Source organism: Lissotriton helveticus, chromosome 9, assembly GCF_964261635.1.
Source record: "Lissotriton helveticus chromosome 9, aLisHel1.1, whole genome shotgun sequence".
Lineage (NCBI taxonomy): Eukaryota > Metazoa > Chordata > Amphibia > Caudata > Salamandridae > Lissotriton > Lissotriton helveticus.
In genome coordinates this window covers 1,087,418,231-1,087,438,011 of record NC_136070.1, presented here as the reverse complement: position 1 = coordinate 1,087,438,011, position 19,781 = coordinate 1,087,418,231, and the positions used below count along the sequence as shown (strand labels likewise).

Genomic DNA, 19,781 nt, shown 5'->3' with positions numbered 1-19,781 from the left:
AGAGACACTGGTAGCCAACCAGAAATGCTATTGAGCCAAATGACCTTCCAAGAGTCATTAGAGATAGAAGTTGAAAGCTCAGCATTCCAAAATGTGGATAGTCCATCAATATTGGTACCAATAGAAATAGCAAATTTTTTATACAAAATAGAAACAGCCTTTGATGATGTTGAAACAGCATGAAGATAACAAATCAAATCAGTTGTAAGTGTAGAGGGTATACCATTCGGGAAGGAGTCTAAAATTGAGTTACATAACAATTGATATTTCACCAAATCAACATCAGGTAACTTAAACTTTAATTGAAGATGAGCAAAGGGGATAAAAGCATCGGTACAAAATACATCTTTAAGAAAGAATATACCCGCCTTAATCCATGAAGTCCAGAAAGTGACCTTCCTATTTAATTTAATAAAGGGACTGTGCCAAAGTGATAATTCCATAGTCGAACTTAGTGGCAAAGCAAAACGAAAATCTAAATCATTGAGTATAAATCTTGAGGATTTGATTATGGAAGAACGATGCACTATAGTGGATTTAGGAGACATAGTTAACAAGGAGTAAAAAGGGAAAGGAGATACAATAGATTTTTCTATATCAAACCAGATAGGTGGTGTAAATAAAGGGGATACATTAAACCAAAGGGAAGTTTGCTTAAGTATAAAAGCTTTATGATAGAGATAAAAGTCAGGAAGGCCAAAACCTGCCTGACATTTGGGGATTTTCAACTTTTTATATGCAATTCGGGGCGGCTTATTATTCCATAAAAATTTGGATAACAATTTATCAATGTCTTTATAAAATTTTTGAGGAAATTGAGTGGGAATCATTGCAAGGGAGTACAAAAAGTTTGGAGCTAAATTCATTTTTATAGATTCCATTCTCCCCCACCAAGTAAGATTAAGAGCAGACCATCTGGAAGTCTTATTTTTAACATAGTCCAGTATGAAATTACTATTCAGTTTTAATGTGGATGATAGGATGAGGAAAATAGGATGCCCAGGTATTTAAGTTTACTTTTTTGCCAAATAATATCCGATACGGGTAACATATCAGAGGTACAAAAAACATTTAAAGGGAAAAATTCTGTTTTAGTAACATTAAGTTTATATCCAGAGACTACTGAATATTTAGCAATAATGTCTAATAGGGATGGGACAGAGGAAATTGGATTACTAACAAATAATAACACATCATCTGCATAGGCTAAAGTTTTAATAGTAACAGCTTTAATTGTAATACCTTGAACATTATCACAATTGCGTATATAATTAAGAAAAGGCTCTATTCCCAACAGAAATAAAAGTGGAGAGAGGGGACAACCTTGTCGTGTACCTCTGAAAAGGGAAAATTGAGAGGAAATTTGGCCATTGATAAATAAACGAGCAGTGGGGGCATAGTATAAGGCAGAAATCATACGAATAAAAGAGGGACCAAAATTAAATGACAATAAAGTACTAAATAAAAATTGCCAATGAATTTTATCAAAGGCTTTTTCCGCATCTAAAGCCATAATTCCTGCAGGGTCACAAAGGGTAGAGCTCTGTTCAATAACATGTAGCAGGGTTCGTGTGTTGTTAGCCGAATATCTATTTTTCATAAATCCGGACTGATCAGGATGAATAATAGAGTGAAGAACAGGGGCTAATCTAGTGGCAAGGATTTTAGCATACAATTTACAATCTTGATTTATTAACGAGATAGGTCTATAATTAGAAACTAAAGTGGGATCCTTATCAGGCTTAGGAAGGACAACAATTAAAGCCTCTGTTAAAGATCCTGAAATGGTTCCAGAAGAACCAAAAAATTTAAAAAGTTGAAATAAATAGGGTAGAAGGTGGGATTGAAATTCTTTATAAAATTCAGCAGGGATACCATCAGGTCCTGGAGATTTATTTTTGGAAAGCGACTTAATAGCCGTTATGATTTCATCAGTAGTGATGGGTGAATCTAATCCAAGTCTGTCTGAAGGAGAAATTTGAGGTAAATCACATTTACTTAAAAATGCATCAATTAATGAATGATCACAAAAATCTGGTTTATTATATAAGGTGGAGTAAAACTTTAAGAATTGTTCAACAATATCATTATGAGACAATGCTATTTTGCCCTGAGGATCATGAATAGAGGTGATCTGCGTTTTATCCCTTTTAATGCGTAAGTAGTTGGCAAGGAGTTTGCCAGACCTATTGGAGTTAAAACGGAATCGAGCATTAGCTTTAGTAAGTTGAACCCCAGCTCTGTTACTAAGGATAGCATTGAATTCATATCGAAGTTTTTGGAGCTTGACTTTGTATAGAGGGTCATTGGAAGTAATGAATAGTCACTCAAATTTGGCAATTTGCTTCTCTAGATGTTTAACGTTAGTATTGAATAGCTTATTCTCATGAGCCATAATAGAAATTGTAGAACCTCTAATATAAGCTTTAAAAGCATCCCATCTATTAACAACTGAAGTAGAGTCTTCTGGATTAAACAAAAAGTAATCTTGAATAGCCTGTAACAACTTAGGTTTATGTTTTTCATTGAGAACAATATTAGCATTCATACGCCATCTAGTTTTATTAGGAAAAGTGGAAGAGACATTTAAAATAAAAGAAATTAAAGCATGATCCGATATATCAATATTACCAATGACTGGGGTGTTTACAGATTGAATAAGAGATGGTGAAATTAAAAAATAATCAATCCTAGAGTGGGAAGCACGAGGGTTGGAAAAGAAGGTAAAACATTTTTCAGTGGGGAAGTGTAAGCGCCAAATATCTGCTAATTTAGTGGTATGTAACAAGGCCTTAAATGCATGGAACACTTTAGGAGGACGAAATATAGTTGTAGATAACCTGTCCAACAACGGGTCTGCAATAACATTAAAATAGCCCCCAACAATCAATGGAACTTTCCCCAATTTTAAAACTTCAGTAGTGATAGTGGACTAAAATGTTGGATCATCCGCTGTAGGACCATAAATATTGAGCAAAAATAAAATAGAGTCATGAATTTTAATTTTGGCTATAATATATCTGCCCTCAGAGTCTGCTATTTTACTTAAAATCTGACAGTGTAATCTTTTAGCAAAGAAAATAGCAACCCCATTTTTCTTTCCTTTAGCAGGAGAAGATATAATAGTATCTACCCATTTTTTATTCATATACTGTAATATGTTATCATCAACATGTTTCTTGAACAAAACAGATATCAGCTTTACAACTACCTAGGTAATCTAAAATTTTCGTGATTTAACTGAGTGTCGTAAACCTTTCACGTTCAGAGAAGTAATTTTAATATTGTGAATATGAGCCATTAGAAATAAGAAGCAAAGAGGAAAAAGGATAGAAACAAGAAGAGATGATGAAAAACATGACTAAAACATGAGCAAAGACAGCAACTCTATATTCGAGATAGGAATAGGAGAAAAGAAAAAGAAAGAAAAAGGAACAAACAAGAAACATAAAGAGAAACATGGAAACGCACACCCGTTCCACAAGCATGGCCAGATACCGTTGGAGCCCATGAATGTAAGATTATGCATGTGTGTCCCCAGTAAAGTCAAATTAGAAAGATTCAAGTGTTAGGGTCATGAGTATCCATGGATGGTGAAGCTTGCCATTCCAGAAATTGCCTTAAATCTTCAGGACGCTGAAAAGATTTGGAAAAATTGTCTTTCCAGACGCGCACCGTCGAAGGATCAAAGAGGCCATATTTAAATCCGAGGCTTCTCAGTTGTGGGCGATAGGCAGAGAATTCTTTACGAATAGCAACCGTTTCCTTAGCAAAGTCCTGATGAATAAATATTTTGTTACCATTCACTAAAAGTGAGGGAAGTTCTCTCGCAGCTTTCCTGATTAAAACCAGATGATGATGACGCAGAACTTTGAAAATCATTTGCCTGGGTTTAGTAAGTCGAGGATTACGATGTGAGGGGACTCTATGGGCTTCATCCACCTCAAATTTTTCTGGAAACTTGATATTCAGAAGACCAGGAAGTAAAGATTCCAGATATAAGCGACAGTCAGACCCTTCAACTTCTTCAGGCAAATTAAATATGCTAAGATTGTATTGCCTATTACGATTTTCCAAGTCCAACAGCTGAGTATGCATAGGAGTTATTTTAGCTATTAAAGGTGTGAAAGCGTCAATTTTATTTTTGTTATCCTGTATTTTGATAGAATTATCAGATACTTTCATCGAGATAGAAGCCATATCTTTACGAATATTTTTAACTTCTGAGGCAATAGTGTCAGTATTCAAACGCAGTGCTTGAATTTCTTCCAAAATTAATGCAAGGGAAGGCTCAGATGATGACTCCACCACTTTAGATTTATTTGGGGGAGGAGAAACTTGCTGCTTTCGTTTATTAGTAACTGGATTTTTAGTGTCCATTTTGAAGTGATTAAATTCACAATTAGGCGTGAAAATACACAAAATGCGAAAAATAGCACCAAAATGTAAGAGAAATGAGGTAATTATTGACAAACCCAACAAAAATCTCTTCAAAACAAGTGGTGCAGCAGCTAAATTGGACTATGGGCGTGGCTAGGCCCAAGCCAGGCCTTTTCCTGAAGAACACTCCGCCCCCAAAGTACTCAGAGCTGGCAGTACCTGAAAGGGAGGCTGGGAGCAGGAACCATGGATCCAAAAAGGAAACTTCCGCCTGCAGGAATCGACCAAAAATCACCTCCCAGGTAGGAATCAGCAATAGCAGTCAAGCGCTGTCATTTGCGCTAAAATGTTGACACAATTTTCGTCGTTTAAGGAGAAAACGGGCCGTTTTAATCACGGAGCTCCGTTAGCGGCGGCCATTTTGATTGACGCACTCGCGCGTCTCCCCAGGTGTGCTTTCTGAGCACAACACTGTTACCTTTGTTTTTTTCAGTGAATACATACAACCTAACTATAACGTCCCTGTAAACTTTTGATTTAAGTGAATTTCTAAGGTTTTTTAATTCTATTTCCCAACTAGATCTTCCCTACGCCAGTTAATTTTTCTTTGCTTTCTTTTAAATTTCACTGTGAAACCCTCCGGTGGGCCTCAGAAATTATGTCCGGTTTTCTATTTAAATCTTCCGTGCTGCTGACAGGCTGTATGTTAACAACCGTAACACGGAAGATGGTGGAGTTGCGTCCTTGAGACCTGGGGCACACTGGAATTTAAAAGAAAGCAAAGAAAAATTAACTGGCAAATGTACGGACCCCACCTATGGGATCGAATTGTCACCACAACTACCAGACTTTGCCCCTATGAGGAAGGAGAAAGGTTCTCCGAAGCGCGTCAGGGATTTTGAAATAATCAGAACTGTTGTGCTGGTTTTACGAATAAAATGTTTGAGAACAAACCATCTTCCATGGAGTCGCGTCCTTGAGACCTGGGGCACTCGTTGGGATATATATATATATATATCCTTTACACTTCGCTCGATGCTACGGCATCCCAGTCCTGCTCCTTAGACTGGATTTCAGAACGAACAAGTAAGACCCAGCTTTTTGTGCAAACAGTGTTTTATTCAATCAAAAAGTCAGAATAACACCCAAGCAAATCCGCATGACGCGTTTTGCCTCTAGCCAGAGGCTTGATCACATGATACGTTGCTAGACATAGATGAGGGTACTTTTGAGCTCATGGATTTACAGGGGGAGGCACAGATTATCATTGGCCCAACCCCCTTAACTCTTTAGTATACAAAAGTTACTCACATTGGTAAGACGGTGTCTTTGTTTTTGTTGAATAAAGGACCTAGTGCCCAATTAACTTCACAATATATTAAGCCTCAGATTGTATCACTAAGATGCTGTGCAAATATATGCAATATTAAATATACATCCTATATTCAAGAATTTTTAGCAGCATATAAGGGAGAAACCTACACGTTGGAAGGAAATTGCATATAAAATTATATATAGAAAAATATATCCTTATTTTGTTATAAATTTCATGAAATATACAATATTTACAATATTTACAATAAAAGACAATGTCTAATTTGACAGTAAATAACCCTCTATTTCAAACAGTAAATCTAAGGCACAATCTACGACTAATTCTATATACTTTCTAATGAAAACTGATTAGATATAGAAATTGATATAATCTAATCATATACAATCAAACATGTCAAACACCTGTTGATTGATATCCAATAAACACCAATCCTCCATAAAGGTAACATAATTCTATATAGTAATCCTAGCAATTATAAATCATCCAGGCTCCAAGTAACCATACTCATCATAAACCCCAAACATAAGTGCATGACAGTGCAATCTTTAACTTAATCATTCCAAACATTTATACATTTCGTTATTTGTTGTAGGAGCGGAAGACAGTAATTAATACTTTTAACTCATATTTAATATAGCAGCTCAGCGCCCAATCCTAGATGTAATGGATTGCCAATCAATCATCGTTAGACATTATACTAGGTACCGAAAAAAAGAGATGGAATTCATTAGTGGAATATGGTCCAAAATCAATGATTATATATCAGGTATGCTAATCAGCTTCATGCATTATAAACAAGTATATAAATCTTCACTTGCATTCAGGCCTCGTGGGGCCTTACTATCCAATTCGATTATATATCTCGTTTCTAACAAACGCAACTTGGCATCTCTATTGCCCCCTCTCTTTAATGGTAAAACACAGTCGATAGCGAAATACTGCAAGCCTGCAGGATCACTATTGTGGGCTTTTTCGAAGTGGCGAGCCACAGGATAAGACTGGTCTTTACCTACAATTGCCCTAATGTGCTGTAGCACCCGCTTATGCACCTGTAAGCGAGTGCTGCCCACATATCGTAGCTCACAGGGGCATTGCAGCACATAGACTGCAAAATCAGTCCTACATGACATACGTTTTTTGATCACAGCAGGTTTGCTGTTAAAAGGCACCGCATATTGGGTTTTATTACACCCATTTTTACAGGTCTTACATACTGCACATTTTTTAAAACCACCTCCCAGAGCGCCCCAGGTGTTAGAAATAGGTTTTTCAAGAAAATTGCTGACTAGTCTATCTGACATAGATATAGACTTTTTGAAAGTGATGTTAGGTTTATTCACCACAAATTCACCAATAACAGGATCCCCTGTTATCAGGTTCCAATTTTTGTAAAAGATTTGTCGAATCTCCTTATGCTGTTTGCTGAAGGTTGTGATAACTCTAGGCTTAATAGTTGTCTCTTTAATTTGAAAAACACTGAGTTTGTCCTTCCCTCTTAATGCCTCTTCTCTTGTGATGGCTAATGATCTATTTATTGCCCGCTGTATGATTTTAACAGAATAACCTCGGGACAAAAAACGAGCCTTACTCTCCTCCTGTATTGTGTGACATTCAATGTCAGAGCTACAAATACGCCTGATTCGCAGCATTTCCCCGAAGGGAATACTGCTAATTAGGTGGTGGGGATGCTGACTAGAGGCATGGAGCATAGTATTCCAAGAGATGTATGACATTACAACGCATGCATTTATATCGCATGCCTTTACAACGTAAGTATTACAACGCAGTCCATTACAACGCATAGTGCTTTGGGGTGCTGGATAGTGAATAGTTTAATTTACTATTCCAACTCCAGTCCCCGTGGACACTAGGGAAGGTTATTGGATAGTAAATTAACCTATTCCCTATCCTAGAGCGCCCCCCAGAGCAATGCGTTGTAATAGTTTGCGTTGTAAAAGTTGCGTTGTAAAGGTAGTGCGTTGTAAAAGTTTCGTTGTAAAGGCTGTTCACCTATTCCCAGCAGTGGGTTTCCTATGCATTTTGGTCGCTAATCCTGTATCTGTGACATAAACCTCAGTGTCAAGAAACACAACTGTTTCATTATCAATATGAGTAGTGAACTGCAGATTTAGATTATTTTTGTTTAATTCTTCCACAAAAACGTGAGCTGACTGTATAGACCCTTGCCAAATCATGAACAGGTCGTCTATGTACCTTAGATATAATGGTACATGTTCCTGCATATCTTTCAATAGTGTACCACCCAGGACCTGCTCCTCCCAGAGTCCCATGTGGAGACATGCTAGACTTGGGGAAAAGCATGACCCCATTGCGACCCCTCTAACCTGTTGATATACTTGGTTATTGAACAGAAAAAAATTCTGTTCAAGACACACTCGGATCATAGACAGAAGCATTCTGTTGTGTGCAGAAAAATTCATAGGTCGCTTATTCAAATAAAATTCTACAGCTCGTATCCCGTCAGAGTGTTTGATCGAGGTATACAAAGATGTTACATCTAATGTTATCAATAAACAATCTGGACCCCAGCATACATCATTCAGTTTCCTGATAAAATCAGAAGTGTCTTGTACATAAGACCTCAGACCTTTCACCCACTCTTGAAGAAAAAAATCTATATAACGGGATATGTTCTCCGTTGAGCTATTAATAGCCGATATTATCGGACGTCCAGGTGGTGTTGTAATGTCCTTATGTACCTTTGGTATCAGATAGAAACTTGGAATAACCGGATGGTCTTTTTTCAAAAACTTGTACTCGTCATCCGATAACAACTTGGCACTCCTCCATGCTGCTAGCTTTAGGCTTTGTTCTTGCCAAGAAGATTTTAGAGCTAACATGTTGCTTTTTTTATAACAAGAAATGTCATGAAGTTGTTTCTCCGCTTCTGCTACATACATGTCCCGTGGCCACAGGACAATGTTACCGCCTTTATCCGCCTGACGGACGATCACACTCTTATCTGATTCTAGTTTCTTAATCAGATTATAGTAGCATTGATTCTTTTTGTTAGCAACCTCATGTTTCTTATTAGTGTTTATATATAATTGTTTTAGCTCTTTGATGACAAGGTCATGGTACACATCAATGTTATCGTTTATTAGAATCGGCTGAAAAGTGGACTTAGGCTTGAAGGCAGTATAGCTGGCCGCTCGATCTTCCCTTGATGTAACTAAAGGCAAGTCTCTAGATGTTGCTACTTCCTGTTGTAAGTCCCAAATTTCATCAAACATTGGACGATCTGCCGATTCCAACAGAGAAGGGCTACCCTGCGCCCCTATCACTTTTTTTCTTTTTGGCTGAAGGAGGAAAAATGTGCTCAATTTGAACTTACGTACGAAACGATAGGAATCCATTCTTGTGTCCACATAGTTAAAATTTGACGGAGGGCAATAGGATAATCCTAATCCTAGGATCATTTCATCTTCAGATGATAGAGTGATTTTTGTGAGGTTGATAATTGATTTTTTGTTACTTTTTAATTCTTGGCCGTTTTGTTCTTTGATTTGTTCCACCGACCTCTGGCTGCTTGTTTTTTGTTTGTTTGCTTTGTAACGGCGACATTTTCTCCTTGCACGTCGTTTCTGATTGTTCCGGAACCGCTTGCCTGTGCCCTCCCCTGTATTCTTGGTCTCAAGGTATCGCGTCGATCCTGGCATAGGCAGCTTACTTCCTGTGCTAATGAAAGCTTTACCGATCCCACCGTGGAGGATCCTGCAGCCTCGTTTTCCGCCTCGCTACCTGATGTTGCGCTGGCATCCGTGGAGGAAATTGAAACAGTTTTGTTTACCGAATTTGCCTGTTGCGTTTTTCTTGCACGAGCCTTTACATTTTCGTATTTTTTAGCATATGTAAATATTTGGCCGTTTTGGTAGTCTAGGCGGTCACGTTCGAATTTGAATGTTTTTCTCTTTTTTATTATCTCCTCATCTTTTTTTACTCTTTGCATTGTTTCCATTCTTAACCTGTCCGCTTGCTCACTGGGTCCTAATCCTGTTATTTCAATTTCCAATTGTTCGATTTCTGCCTGGATTTTCAAACGATCACTTTCTGCATATTCCACTAAAAGTGTCATTAATTTGCCAGAACATTCCAAATTGGTTTTCGCCCATTTAGTGAGCATTGCGGGATCTGGTGTCTCGTAACTCGGAGCAAGTGTTATTCTTAGCCCTCTGGGCACTCTACCAACTTCCAAATAACGGGATAAGGACTTATTCTCCCACCATTTTCATTGTTATTTCTTTATTAATTTTTCCAGTTTCCTAAATAAGTCTTTCAATGAGGGATTAGCATTTGTGGCGTTGTTGGACGATGACGGTCCTTGTGTGTTTAAAACCCCAGCCGGGGATTTATCAAACATGCTTTCAGCTGCTTCCTCCCTGCTACGCAACGTATCCGCGGACATATTTGCTTACAACTATTATAGTTGCTGATTTTAGGGTGATTTAGTTAGAATTAGTAGCACTGAGACCGATACGGCGACTTCTCCTTGGTTACCCCCAAGTTATTTCGCGCACACATAGGGTCTGCACTGCTCCCCACTGGTTACTCCAAATGTGTCCTACCTTTGATCGGGCTGTCCTTTCAGCGACGTCGGGTTTTCACCGTTTCCGACGTTACTCGACTCCCGTTACAAGGCAGGCTATCCTTTTGGTATCCAGGGGCTTTTCGCGGTATGCTCCTCGCCGGAGCAATGTAAATTTTCAGTTCCGGGTTAGGGAACCAGTTGCTTCCTGCCGCCAAGCCAATCCAAAGGGGAGGGGTCTTACTTACACCGTAGAAGCCGATCCCGGTGTTTAGAATTCCTTTTCACTTCGCTCGATGCTACGGCATCCCAGTCCTGCTCCTTAGACTGGATTTCAGAACGAACAAGTAAGACCCAGCTTTTTGTGCAAACAGTGTTTTATTCCATCAAAAAGTCAGAATAACACCCAAGCAAATCCGCATGACGCGTTTCGCCTCTAGCCAGAGGCTTGAACACATGATACGTTGCTAGACATAGATGAGGGTACTTATAGAGCTCATGGATTTACAGGGGGAGGCACAGAATATCATTGGCCCAACCCCCTTAACTCTTTAGTATACAAAAGTTACTCACATTGGTAAGACGGTGTCTTTGTTTTTTATATACATATACTAACCCTTGCTGTGGACAGTTGTTTTTAGAAGCACACTTTAATTAAAATGTAAAGTATAGAAGCCTTTTGTTCTGCAGCAAATGTGTCTTTCAACAAATGCTCTTCGAATTGCCAAACTGCTCTAAAAGATCTCATGCATAATAGGGATCTTCAGAATACACAGTTTCACAAATGTAATGCAAGTAAAGAAAATGTTTCTAGGCGACCACACAATGAAGCAGATTTTATCCATCGTTAGTTAACTTACTGAGTCTTTTTGCTGCCTCCAGGGCCTCATTTGCATTGTCAGCCACAAAGAATCTCTGAACTGTGACCCCGTGGTCTGCCATCAGTTTCTTGCTTTGGTATTCCTGCAGGTTTAGCCATCTTTGGGAGGTTAATTGAACACCCTACGGAAACGGGATAAGAAAATTCGCATTATTAACAGATCAGGCAGCAGTCAAACTGGATAAACCCTTGCGGTCAACCAAAAAATACGGCTATTGAACCCACTGCTTTTTTTACAACTCGTATTCTTTCAGTTACATGTGGGACTGTGGTGCTTTCTATATGTTATACCAGCAAGAATTACAATATAAGATATAGGTTTGTGTGGCGTTTGTTCGGCGGTGCAAAAGGTAACAATATTCAAGTACAACACAACACAATAGGATAAGAAACAAGCAATTAATTATGCACCAATGCTTTCTCTAGACATAAAATGGAGTTCCACATATTCACAAGCCAGCAAATCCAAATTAACTATCATTACTGCACAGTAAAGAAAAGATATAACTTCGTATCAGCCACCACCAAACAATGCTCATGTAGCACACTCACTTCTAGCATGATCGTTTCAGATCCAAATGTTATAGCTGCTACTGGTCTCTAAATATGGCAAAATAAAATAGCTACTCAATAATTCCTTTAATTTCTATTCATGTTATTGTGAAAACCTTCAATATAACTTGTATTTGTAAAGTGAACGTTCACCATTTTGGTACTCATTTTATCGACATTAGAACACTGAAAAGCTGAGCAAACCCACCGAAACTTGATCCTGTGACCATGAGGTCAAGCATGGACCCCCTTGAGCAGGTGCACCAGTCCACTGAGCGACCAGACCCAAGACCTCTGTTCTAGCACAAATCATCAATTTAGAGTCCTAGACTGTTAGCATCTGCAATTGACTGCCAAGCATACATCTGATACGAAAGTTAAGGCTTGGTCATGTCTGAGTACCCTCCAGGGCCCACATCGTTATCCCTTTTTTTAGTATAACTGCAGGTTTGAGGCTGCTTTGCACACGCTGCAATCAGCACGTTAAATGTGTGCCACAATATTATTTTAGCAAAACACTGTACATGTTTTTGTTATTGGTTCTTCTCTCTGACCCCGTCTGGGCTTACCCTGCCAGCTTAAGGCGAACAAAGCAAACACAAGGAGATGATGGACGAAGTGCAGACACTTTTCAGACACACAGATCCGGGTTGAACAAGTTAGTATATAAACCTTCTACTCGACCTATATTGCTTTATCTCATGGGCCAAATCTGCTTCATAGGGCTATACAAAATTATGTTCTAAGACATTAAATATTTCACATCAACATTCTTTTTATTTCAAATATATTATTATTTTCTCGTGATTATTGTACGTATTTCTTTTATTTTATCTAAAAGTTTTTTTATAAAAGATATACATACTAATACAACATATTTTTTCTTATTATTCTTTTCTGCACGTCATTAATTGCAATGATTTCTATATTACTTTACATAAACCTATTATGACCAACAGTGACCCCGTATCTACATAAAAACAACTCGAAAATTACTCAATTTAATTTACATTCACTCACAACCACACCATTCAAACTAACAGTCAACACAGAAAACCTTACACAATCAGGTCAGAAGGGAACAAAGATGTTTTCGACTGAGGTAACGGGTTTTTAGGAACCCGTTTGGTGCCAGGGGATAACACCCGAAGACCTCTGAGTTCTCCCTGTTCCGGACCACAGAAACACGGAGTCTTCTAGTCGAGTCAGAGATCGAGTTTTATCGATAGCTACCAAGTAACAGGTGTCCTAGAAGCACGACAAACACGGGTCATGTGTTCTCAGGAGACTGTTCGTTTTTACAGAACCAGCCTTCTCCTTGTATACAGAAATAATAGCTGCGAGCGAGAATTCTTGAGTTTATGATATGGCTATACACATATTTCTACAATAATACAAAAGAGCGAAGTCATGTAGGCAAGCCCGTATTTTAGATGTCCAATGTGTGATAGATTACTCTGTCAAGCCCGGAACTCCCATCAGATATCGATGAAACCCTAATAAAGGAAGGCACCTCCTAGTCATAAAACTGGCCATAAACAGGGAACAGGACAGATGTGTGTTTGTAGAAAGCATGGTTTGTATGTAGTGAATGGTTTGAGGAATGCTATGTATCGATGCTATCGCATTTGGCCACTGGGCGAGGGGCTGCCCAGACAGGTTTGGCTAAAGGCAATGGAGTCGGTTGGGATAGGTCAGGGGGAAGTCAGGGAAGGAGGACGTGTCCTTTTAGATCAAGCTCGACCTTTAATTGACTTATCATGAGGGCAAGACGTAAGATGGATGCCGTTCACAAAATGGAGTCTAAGGGGTCGGGACGGAAACTACGATTTGGGGGTGTTAGCGACCCTCGATTTTGACGCAAATGCATGGGAATGATGCCCTAATCATTATCGGTCCGCTGACACCAAATTCGTCATGGTACGTTGATATTTTGTGACACGGGTATTGGACCTCGATATCGGGATGACAACAGGGTCCAGATTTTCAGAACCACAGACCCTCCTTTTGCCCTTATGTAAGGCAATAATTATTAATCGGAGTCCAAATTCGTATGAAGGAATTCGTGGAGATGCTGCTGTAACATCATTCTGTTGCTCAGTTCGTCTCTTGACACAGGCTTCCCGTACACATGACGTAGCACAGAGGCCACATAGTGCAGGAGCGCACTGTATACACAGGCAGAACATAAACAGAAGTGCTAAGATCATCCCAATGAAGATCAGTGTTTTCCATCCCCATGTAGCGATCAGTTCCCAGAACCACCCTAGTAAGGACCAATCTCCTTTTTCCACGTGGAGGGAATCAGATATTTCGTGTAGTTTAGAGATGGCTTGGTACACTGTCGGTGCGTTATCAGGGATGAAAATGCAACTGGATTGGATCACTCTACACACACCACCACGATCGGCGAGTATGATATCTAGGGCAACTCGGTTCTGAAGGGTCATAAGTCGATCCGACTGAAGTTCGGTCGTCAAATTTCCAAGGGCTCCGGCCGTTGTAGTCACGGCGGATTCAACTATCCTCAATAACTGGCGAATATTCCTGCTGTTTACCATAGGCCCCCAAAATGGCAGAAAACCCTTTGCGAAGTCAGCGAATTCCTGACCCGCGGTGTCGTCTTTACTCACGACACCTCTAGCTGTCCTTGTCCGATGGTAATCTGCTCTGGCCGTGTAAGTGGGAGGCAGCAGAAATGCGATAAAGCATGTACCTGAGAAGTCAGGGGGCAACCACGTGTAAGCTTGGTCATGGCAGATGAAGTACGTGCCTTTGGCTGCTAATAATATAGGGGAAGTTCGGGAAGCGAACACATATGTTTCCGCGCATTTACTCTTTCCTAATTGAGCTTTGGGATCCCTACCGATACCCTGTAAACATAAGTGACCTCGGTTGGGTACTATCCAAACTGGGCGGGATTTCTTTGCTGTCTGGCTCTTACTCAAGTAAACCCCATATTTGGTTACGTTCCAACGAGTGTACGGAGTGAGTTCATCTTTGGGAATCGTAAGATAGGTGTCGAACTCTCTACTCATATTTCTTATCCCTGCTATTAGTGCCTTGTTACTGGAATCACTTTCAGTAGAACGTGTCGGTATGGTTCTAGGGCGAATAGGAACATGGTCTGGAAAGCCCACAGAGAACCATAATAACTGAAAGGCAGGATGAAATATGGGATACCCTTATCCGTCGTGTGTGGCATGAGTCCACATATCCAACAGTTCGATGTGTTCATGATGGACTGGTGTTGGTGTAGGAGTTGAATAAATGAGTTATTTACAAATTTGAGTCTTCTGGCAGATTCGTGTTCAGGTAGAGGGTGAAAGTAGTGTGGGGAGATAGTAGGAGGAGGCTGTGGCTGGGTGTCACTCGAAAAGGTAACTTTAAACACGAATAGAGTATAACCAGTCAAAAACATCGTTATGCTACACAACATTAAAATACATGTTATCAGAAACTTTCTTTTGGCCAGTACAGTGCACAATTGTCTTTCAAAGTTTGGGAGTCTGGTAGGTCTCTTTACCCTAGGAAACTCCATCCTCTAGTTGCTGCCCGCGGCGGTAGATTGATTCTGCCAGGGGGTGCGCTCTGTTCAGTCCGGGGTAACTCCCGTGGACCAACCAGAACCGTGGACCTAAAACTTCCCAGTTGCACTCCCCAGACTTCAACCGCGACCCTAGCAGCAGAACCGGATGGCGGTTCGAAAATCAAAAATGAGCAAGTTTCCTGAGAGTGAGAGAGCTGAAAAATCAAAAATAGTTCTTGGGGGAAGGGAAAATCACATTCGTTTGTGTGTTTTTTATTAGTCTCTTTGTCTTGACCTTAGATTATACTGTTCTTTCCCAGGTACGGTGTTGTCTTCAAACAATGTCTCAGGTTCGGTAGTGTCCAACTGCATAGACTGTGGCACAAATCCTTGTAAAATATGATCACTCTCCTTTTCGGTATCAGTTTCTTTTAAACGTGCATCGCTGAAAGGGATGAAGCGAGGTACGGATTCTGTCTCGGAGTCGGCAATTCCTTTGTTGACCCACCGGTCGTATGGAAGGGGCAGAGGGACCCGTTTACAATGGGTCCCGTGCACCCAGTTCTTTTTGCCGTCCACCCGAACCGCTGACCTCGTGGAAAGAAGTACCAGGTAAGGTCCGGTCCACCTCGGCTGTCCGTTGTTGGTGCGCTGGAAGTTCCGCACCAAAACCCACGTGCCGGGTGTGATGGAGTGACCTGGATCGTCAGAGGCTGGTGGAGAGGAACTGTGAACCTGTTGGTGTAAAACACGCAATTTAGTTGTCAATTCGCACAAATAGTCAAGCAGTACGGGGTGCTCTATTTCGCTAAGTTTCTTTGGTCGTGGCACGCCCCAGACATTGGCTGGGCGGCCAAACACTATCTCATGGGGGCTAAGTCCTAATCTGGAATGGACTGTCATTCTCGTTGACAAGAGTGCTAGGGGCAAGGCGTCAGGCCATTTAAGACGTGTACTGGCTTGGATTTTGGCTAATTTGAGCTTTAAAGTGCCGTTGTAGCACTCTACCAATCCAGCTGATTGGGGGTGATTCGCAGAGTGGAATTTTTGCTGTATGCCTAAACATTCACACACTCTCTTCATCACGCGTCCTACGAATTCACTTCCATTATCACTCCAGACAATTCTAGGCATGCCAAACCTCGGGAAGAACTCTTTGACAAGGGCTTTGGCGGTTGACAAGGCAGTGTTGTCTTTAAGGGGGTACGCTTCCACCCACCTGGAGAAAACGCAAACAACAACGAGCACATACTTCAGATTGTTGCATCTCTCCATGTGAATGAAATCGAACTGCAAAACCTCGAACGGATACGTTGGAGGCGCAAAATGACCAGCTGGAGTTGGGGTTCCCCTACCAGGATTGTACTTCAAACACACCATACAGTTTCTGACCACATTCTCTGCATATTTCGGGATATTGCTATTTTGCCATACTGGGGCCAATACTTTACAGATTCCTCTCGAACTGATGTGTGCAAATCCGTGAGCCATTGTTACTACTGCAAGTACATAGGCGTTAGGCAATAACCATCGCTGGTGTTCTGACAATTCGACCCAACAACCATTCGTGTCTAATCTACCCTTACTTTCTCTCCATTCATTCACCTCTTTCTCAGTTGCCTTGGCTTGTATAGATTTCACGCTTTCAATGGTGTCCTCACACATTCCTACATCAGTAATCCATCTAGCGGGACCTACAACATACATCCGACTCATTGTGTTCCTTGCAGTCTCTTTCGCAACCTCGTCTGCAAATGCATTCCCGCGGCCAACATCATCCTGAATCTTTTTGTGTGCACTACATTTTATAATGGCAACTTGTAGTGGCAAGGTCAGTGACTGGAGGAGCTCATTAACTAGCTGACCATGTTGTATCTTTGCACCATGTGACATAAGAAACCCACGTTCACGCCACAATCTCCCAAAACTGTGAGCCACACCAAAGGCGTATTGGCTGTCAGTGTACACATTCACTCGTTTTCCTTTCGCTAACACACATGCTCTGGTAAGCGCAATTAGCTCTGTAGCTTGTGCAGAATTATGGGAAATGCGCGCAGTCTCTTTAATGGTGTGTAATGTCGTTACGGCATATGCTGCAGTCGTATCACCATTCGGCAGCTTGAAACATGAACCATCAACCCATAAAGTATCATTGCATTCAGGAAGGGGAGTGTCCTGTAAGTCTACTCTCCCTTTTGTCTCTTCTTCTGTCCTAAAGCAGCAGTCATGTTCATCAATCTCGTCTGTTCCTGTCGGAATGGGTAATAACGTTGCGGGATTCAGTGTATTGCACCTCTTTATGTGGATGTGACTTGCTAGCAGCGTAAGTTTGTAACTGGATTGTCAACGCTAGTAAGGTGTTGTGTCTTCGTCCTGTTTAGTAAAATGTCTACTGCATGCGGAACCATAAGGATCAGAGTATTATTCATGACTAATCCAGCGGACTGGCGGATGCAGACAGCTGCTGTGGCGGTAGCCCTCAGACAACTTGGTAGGGCTTTAGCTACAGGGTCTAGAGTTGCCGAAAAATACGCGCATGGGCGCTGTCTGTCCCCAAAATGTTGTGTTAAAACTGATAATGCACAACCTTCCTTCTCGTGGACATATAATGTAAAAGGCTTACTGTAGTTGGGGTTTCCCAACACAGGAGCCGAACATAATGCATCACGCAACTTGTGAAAACTCGTCTGGCAATCTTCAGACCAAGGCATAGGATTTGGCGTGTCTTTACAGAGTAGTGCCAGCAAGGGTTTAGCTAGCAGTGAGAAATTCGGTATCCATTGTCTACAGTACGATGTAATGCCCAAGAAGGCTCGAACCTCTCTCTGTGTCCTTGGGGCACTTAGTTCTGCGATTGCCTGTATTCTTTCTGGTGTCAGTCTCCTTCCCTCCTTCGACAAGATGTGACCTAAGTAGGTTACTTCTTGTCGGCAAAATTGTAGTTTGGAAAGAGAGACTTTGTGCTTCATGTCACATAAGTGATGCAATAATGATAACGTAGCTTTCTTGCAAATCTCTTCAGTGTCTGCAGCGATCAGTAGATCGTCTACATACTGAATCAGAGTTGAACCATTTGGTAGAACAATCGTGTCTAGTTGTGTTTTCAGGGCCTGACTGAATATTGAAGGGCTTTCGCAGTAGCCTTGAGGAGCGCACTTGAAGCGGAAACTTCGTCCTCCTAAATTAAATCCGAAAATATCTCTACTCTCCTCAGCAATCGGGATACTGAAGAAAGCGTTCTTCAGGTCAATCACCGAGAACCAATTTGCTGAAGCTGGAACCATCGTCAATAAAGCAGTAATGTCGGGGACAACTGGAAACTGTGGGATAACTATCTTGTTCACTTCTCTGCGGTCGATCACGAACCTATACACAGGGGGTTGTGAAGGATCAGTACGTTTTAAGACGGGCAAAACTGGACTGTTACAAACATTTCCTGTTGTTTCTTCGATGACGTCTTTATCAATCAGGTCATAAACAATCGTCAATAACGCCTTTTCACATTCGCTAGATATTTTGTATTGGGGAATACGCGGCAACCTAATGTTGGCTTTCAACGTTATGACATACGGTGCTATCTCCAAACGACCTACATCATTAGAACCGTTTGCCCAGAGTGCATCAGGAAGACACGACAATTCAGTTGCAATATTTTCTTTCGACACATACATTGAAGAAATGACTTTCTTACCGAAAGTAAGTTGTACTCCTAATGGTGAACAGTACAAAGTCGCATATAACCTTTTTAGCAAATCCAATCCTAACAAATTTTCACCACAACCTGTTGTAAGAATGAGGGGTGCCTCTAATTCGCATGGGCCAATAGAAAGAGATACAGGACTGGAGATCGGGTTTCTAACAGGGGCGCCAGAGAAACCTACTGAGACATTCATTTCGCCAGACAAAGGTGCGCCAGGAAGTTTCGAGTGCATGATAGAACTTTTTGTAGCACCAGTATCCAGCAGAAATGGCTCTGACACTCCTGAGGCTATTACCTCAACATAAGGTCCATTCTGATCTACTGGAACTGAAACAACTCCCTCTCTTTGTCCATGGCTGTCCTAGCAATCGTTACCCTCGTATTCATGTTCGGTGTAATAGTCGTCAGCATAGTACTGAGCTGACCTGGTCGACGCATTATTCTGTTGGTCGAAGCTGTTCATCGAATTCTGAGGCGTAAAAGAAGTTGTATTCTGCGTGGAATTTCCACGGCCCCTACCTCTAGGGGCATGTTGAACACCTCTTCCCCTTACACCCGAAGCACCGCTCAAACGTCGCGCAAGAGCCGGACAATTACTTTTAAAGTGACCCTCTTCCTTGCAATATGCACATTGATTTGGGCCATAAGCAATACGCTGGTGGGAAAACTCGTTTCCTTGCGCGTTTCTCGAATACTGATGTTGCGGTTGATAACTGGGCTGACTAGCCGTGCGAGGCGGATAAGCTTGCTGGAGAAGAACTTTAGTTTTTAAATCTTTTGTCTTCCTGTCTACTTTATCTAGCTCGTCTTTGCGCCTATTTTCATAGTACTGGGCCGTAGCTAAAATTTGAGCTGACG

The 19,781-nt window shown here is 41.0% G+C and overlaps 1 protein-coding gene across 1 annotated transcript in view; it reads right to left on the bottom strand.

The window, feature by feature from the left end:
• Positions 1-19,781, bottom strand: part of SUCLG2 (succinate-CoA ligase GDP-forming subunit beta) — a 600,661-nt gene that overhangs the window by 453,231 nt on the left and 127,649 nt on the right. The window contains exon 2 of the mRNA XM_078661482.1: positions 11,123-11,264. Within this exon, the coding sequence (XP_078517608.1) occupies positions 11,123-11,264 (142 nt within the window). The remainder of the gene's footprint in view (positions 1-11,122; positions 11,265-19,781) is intronic.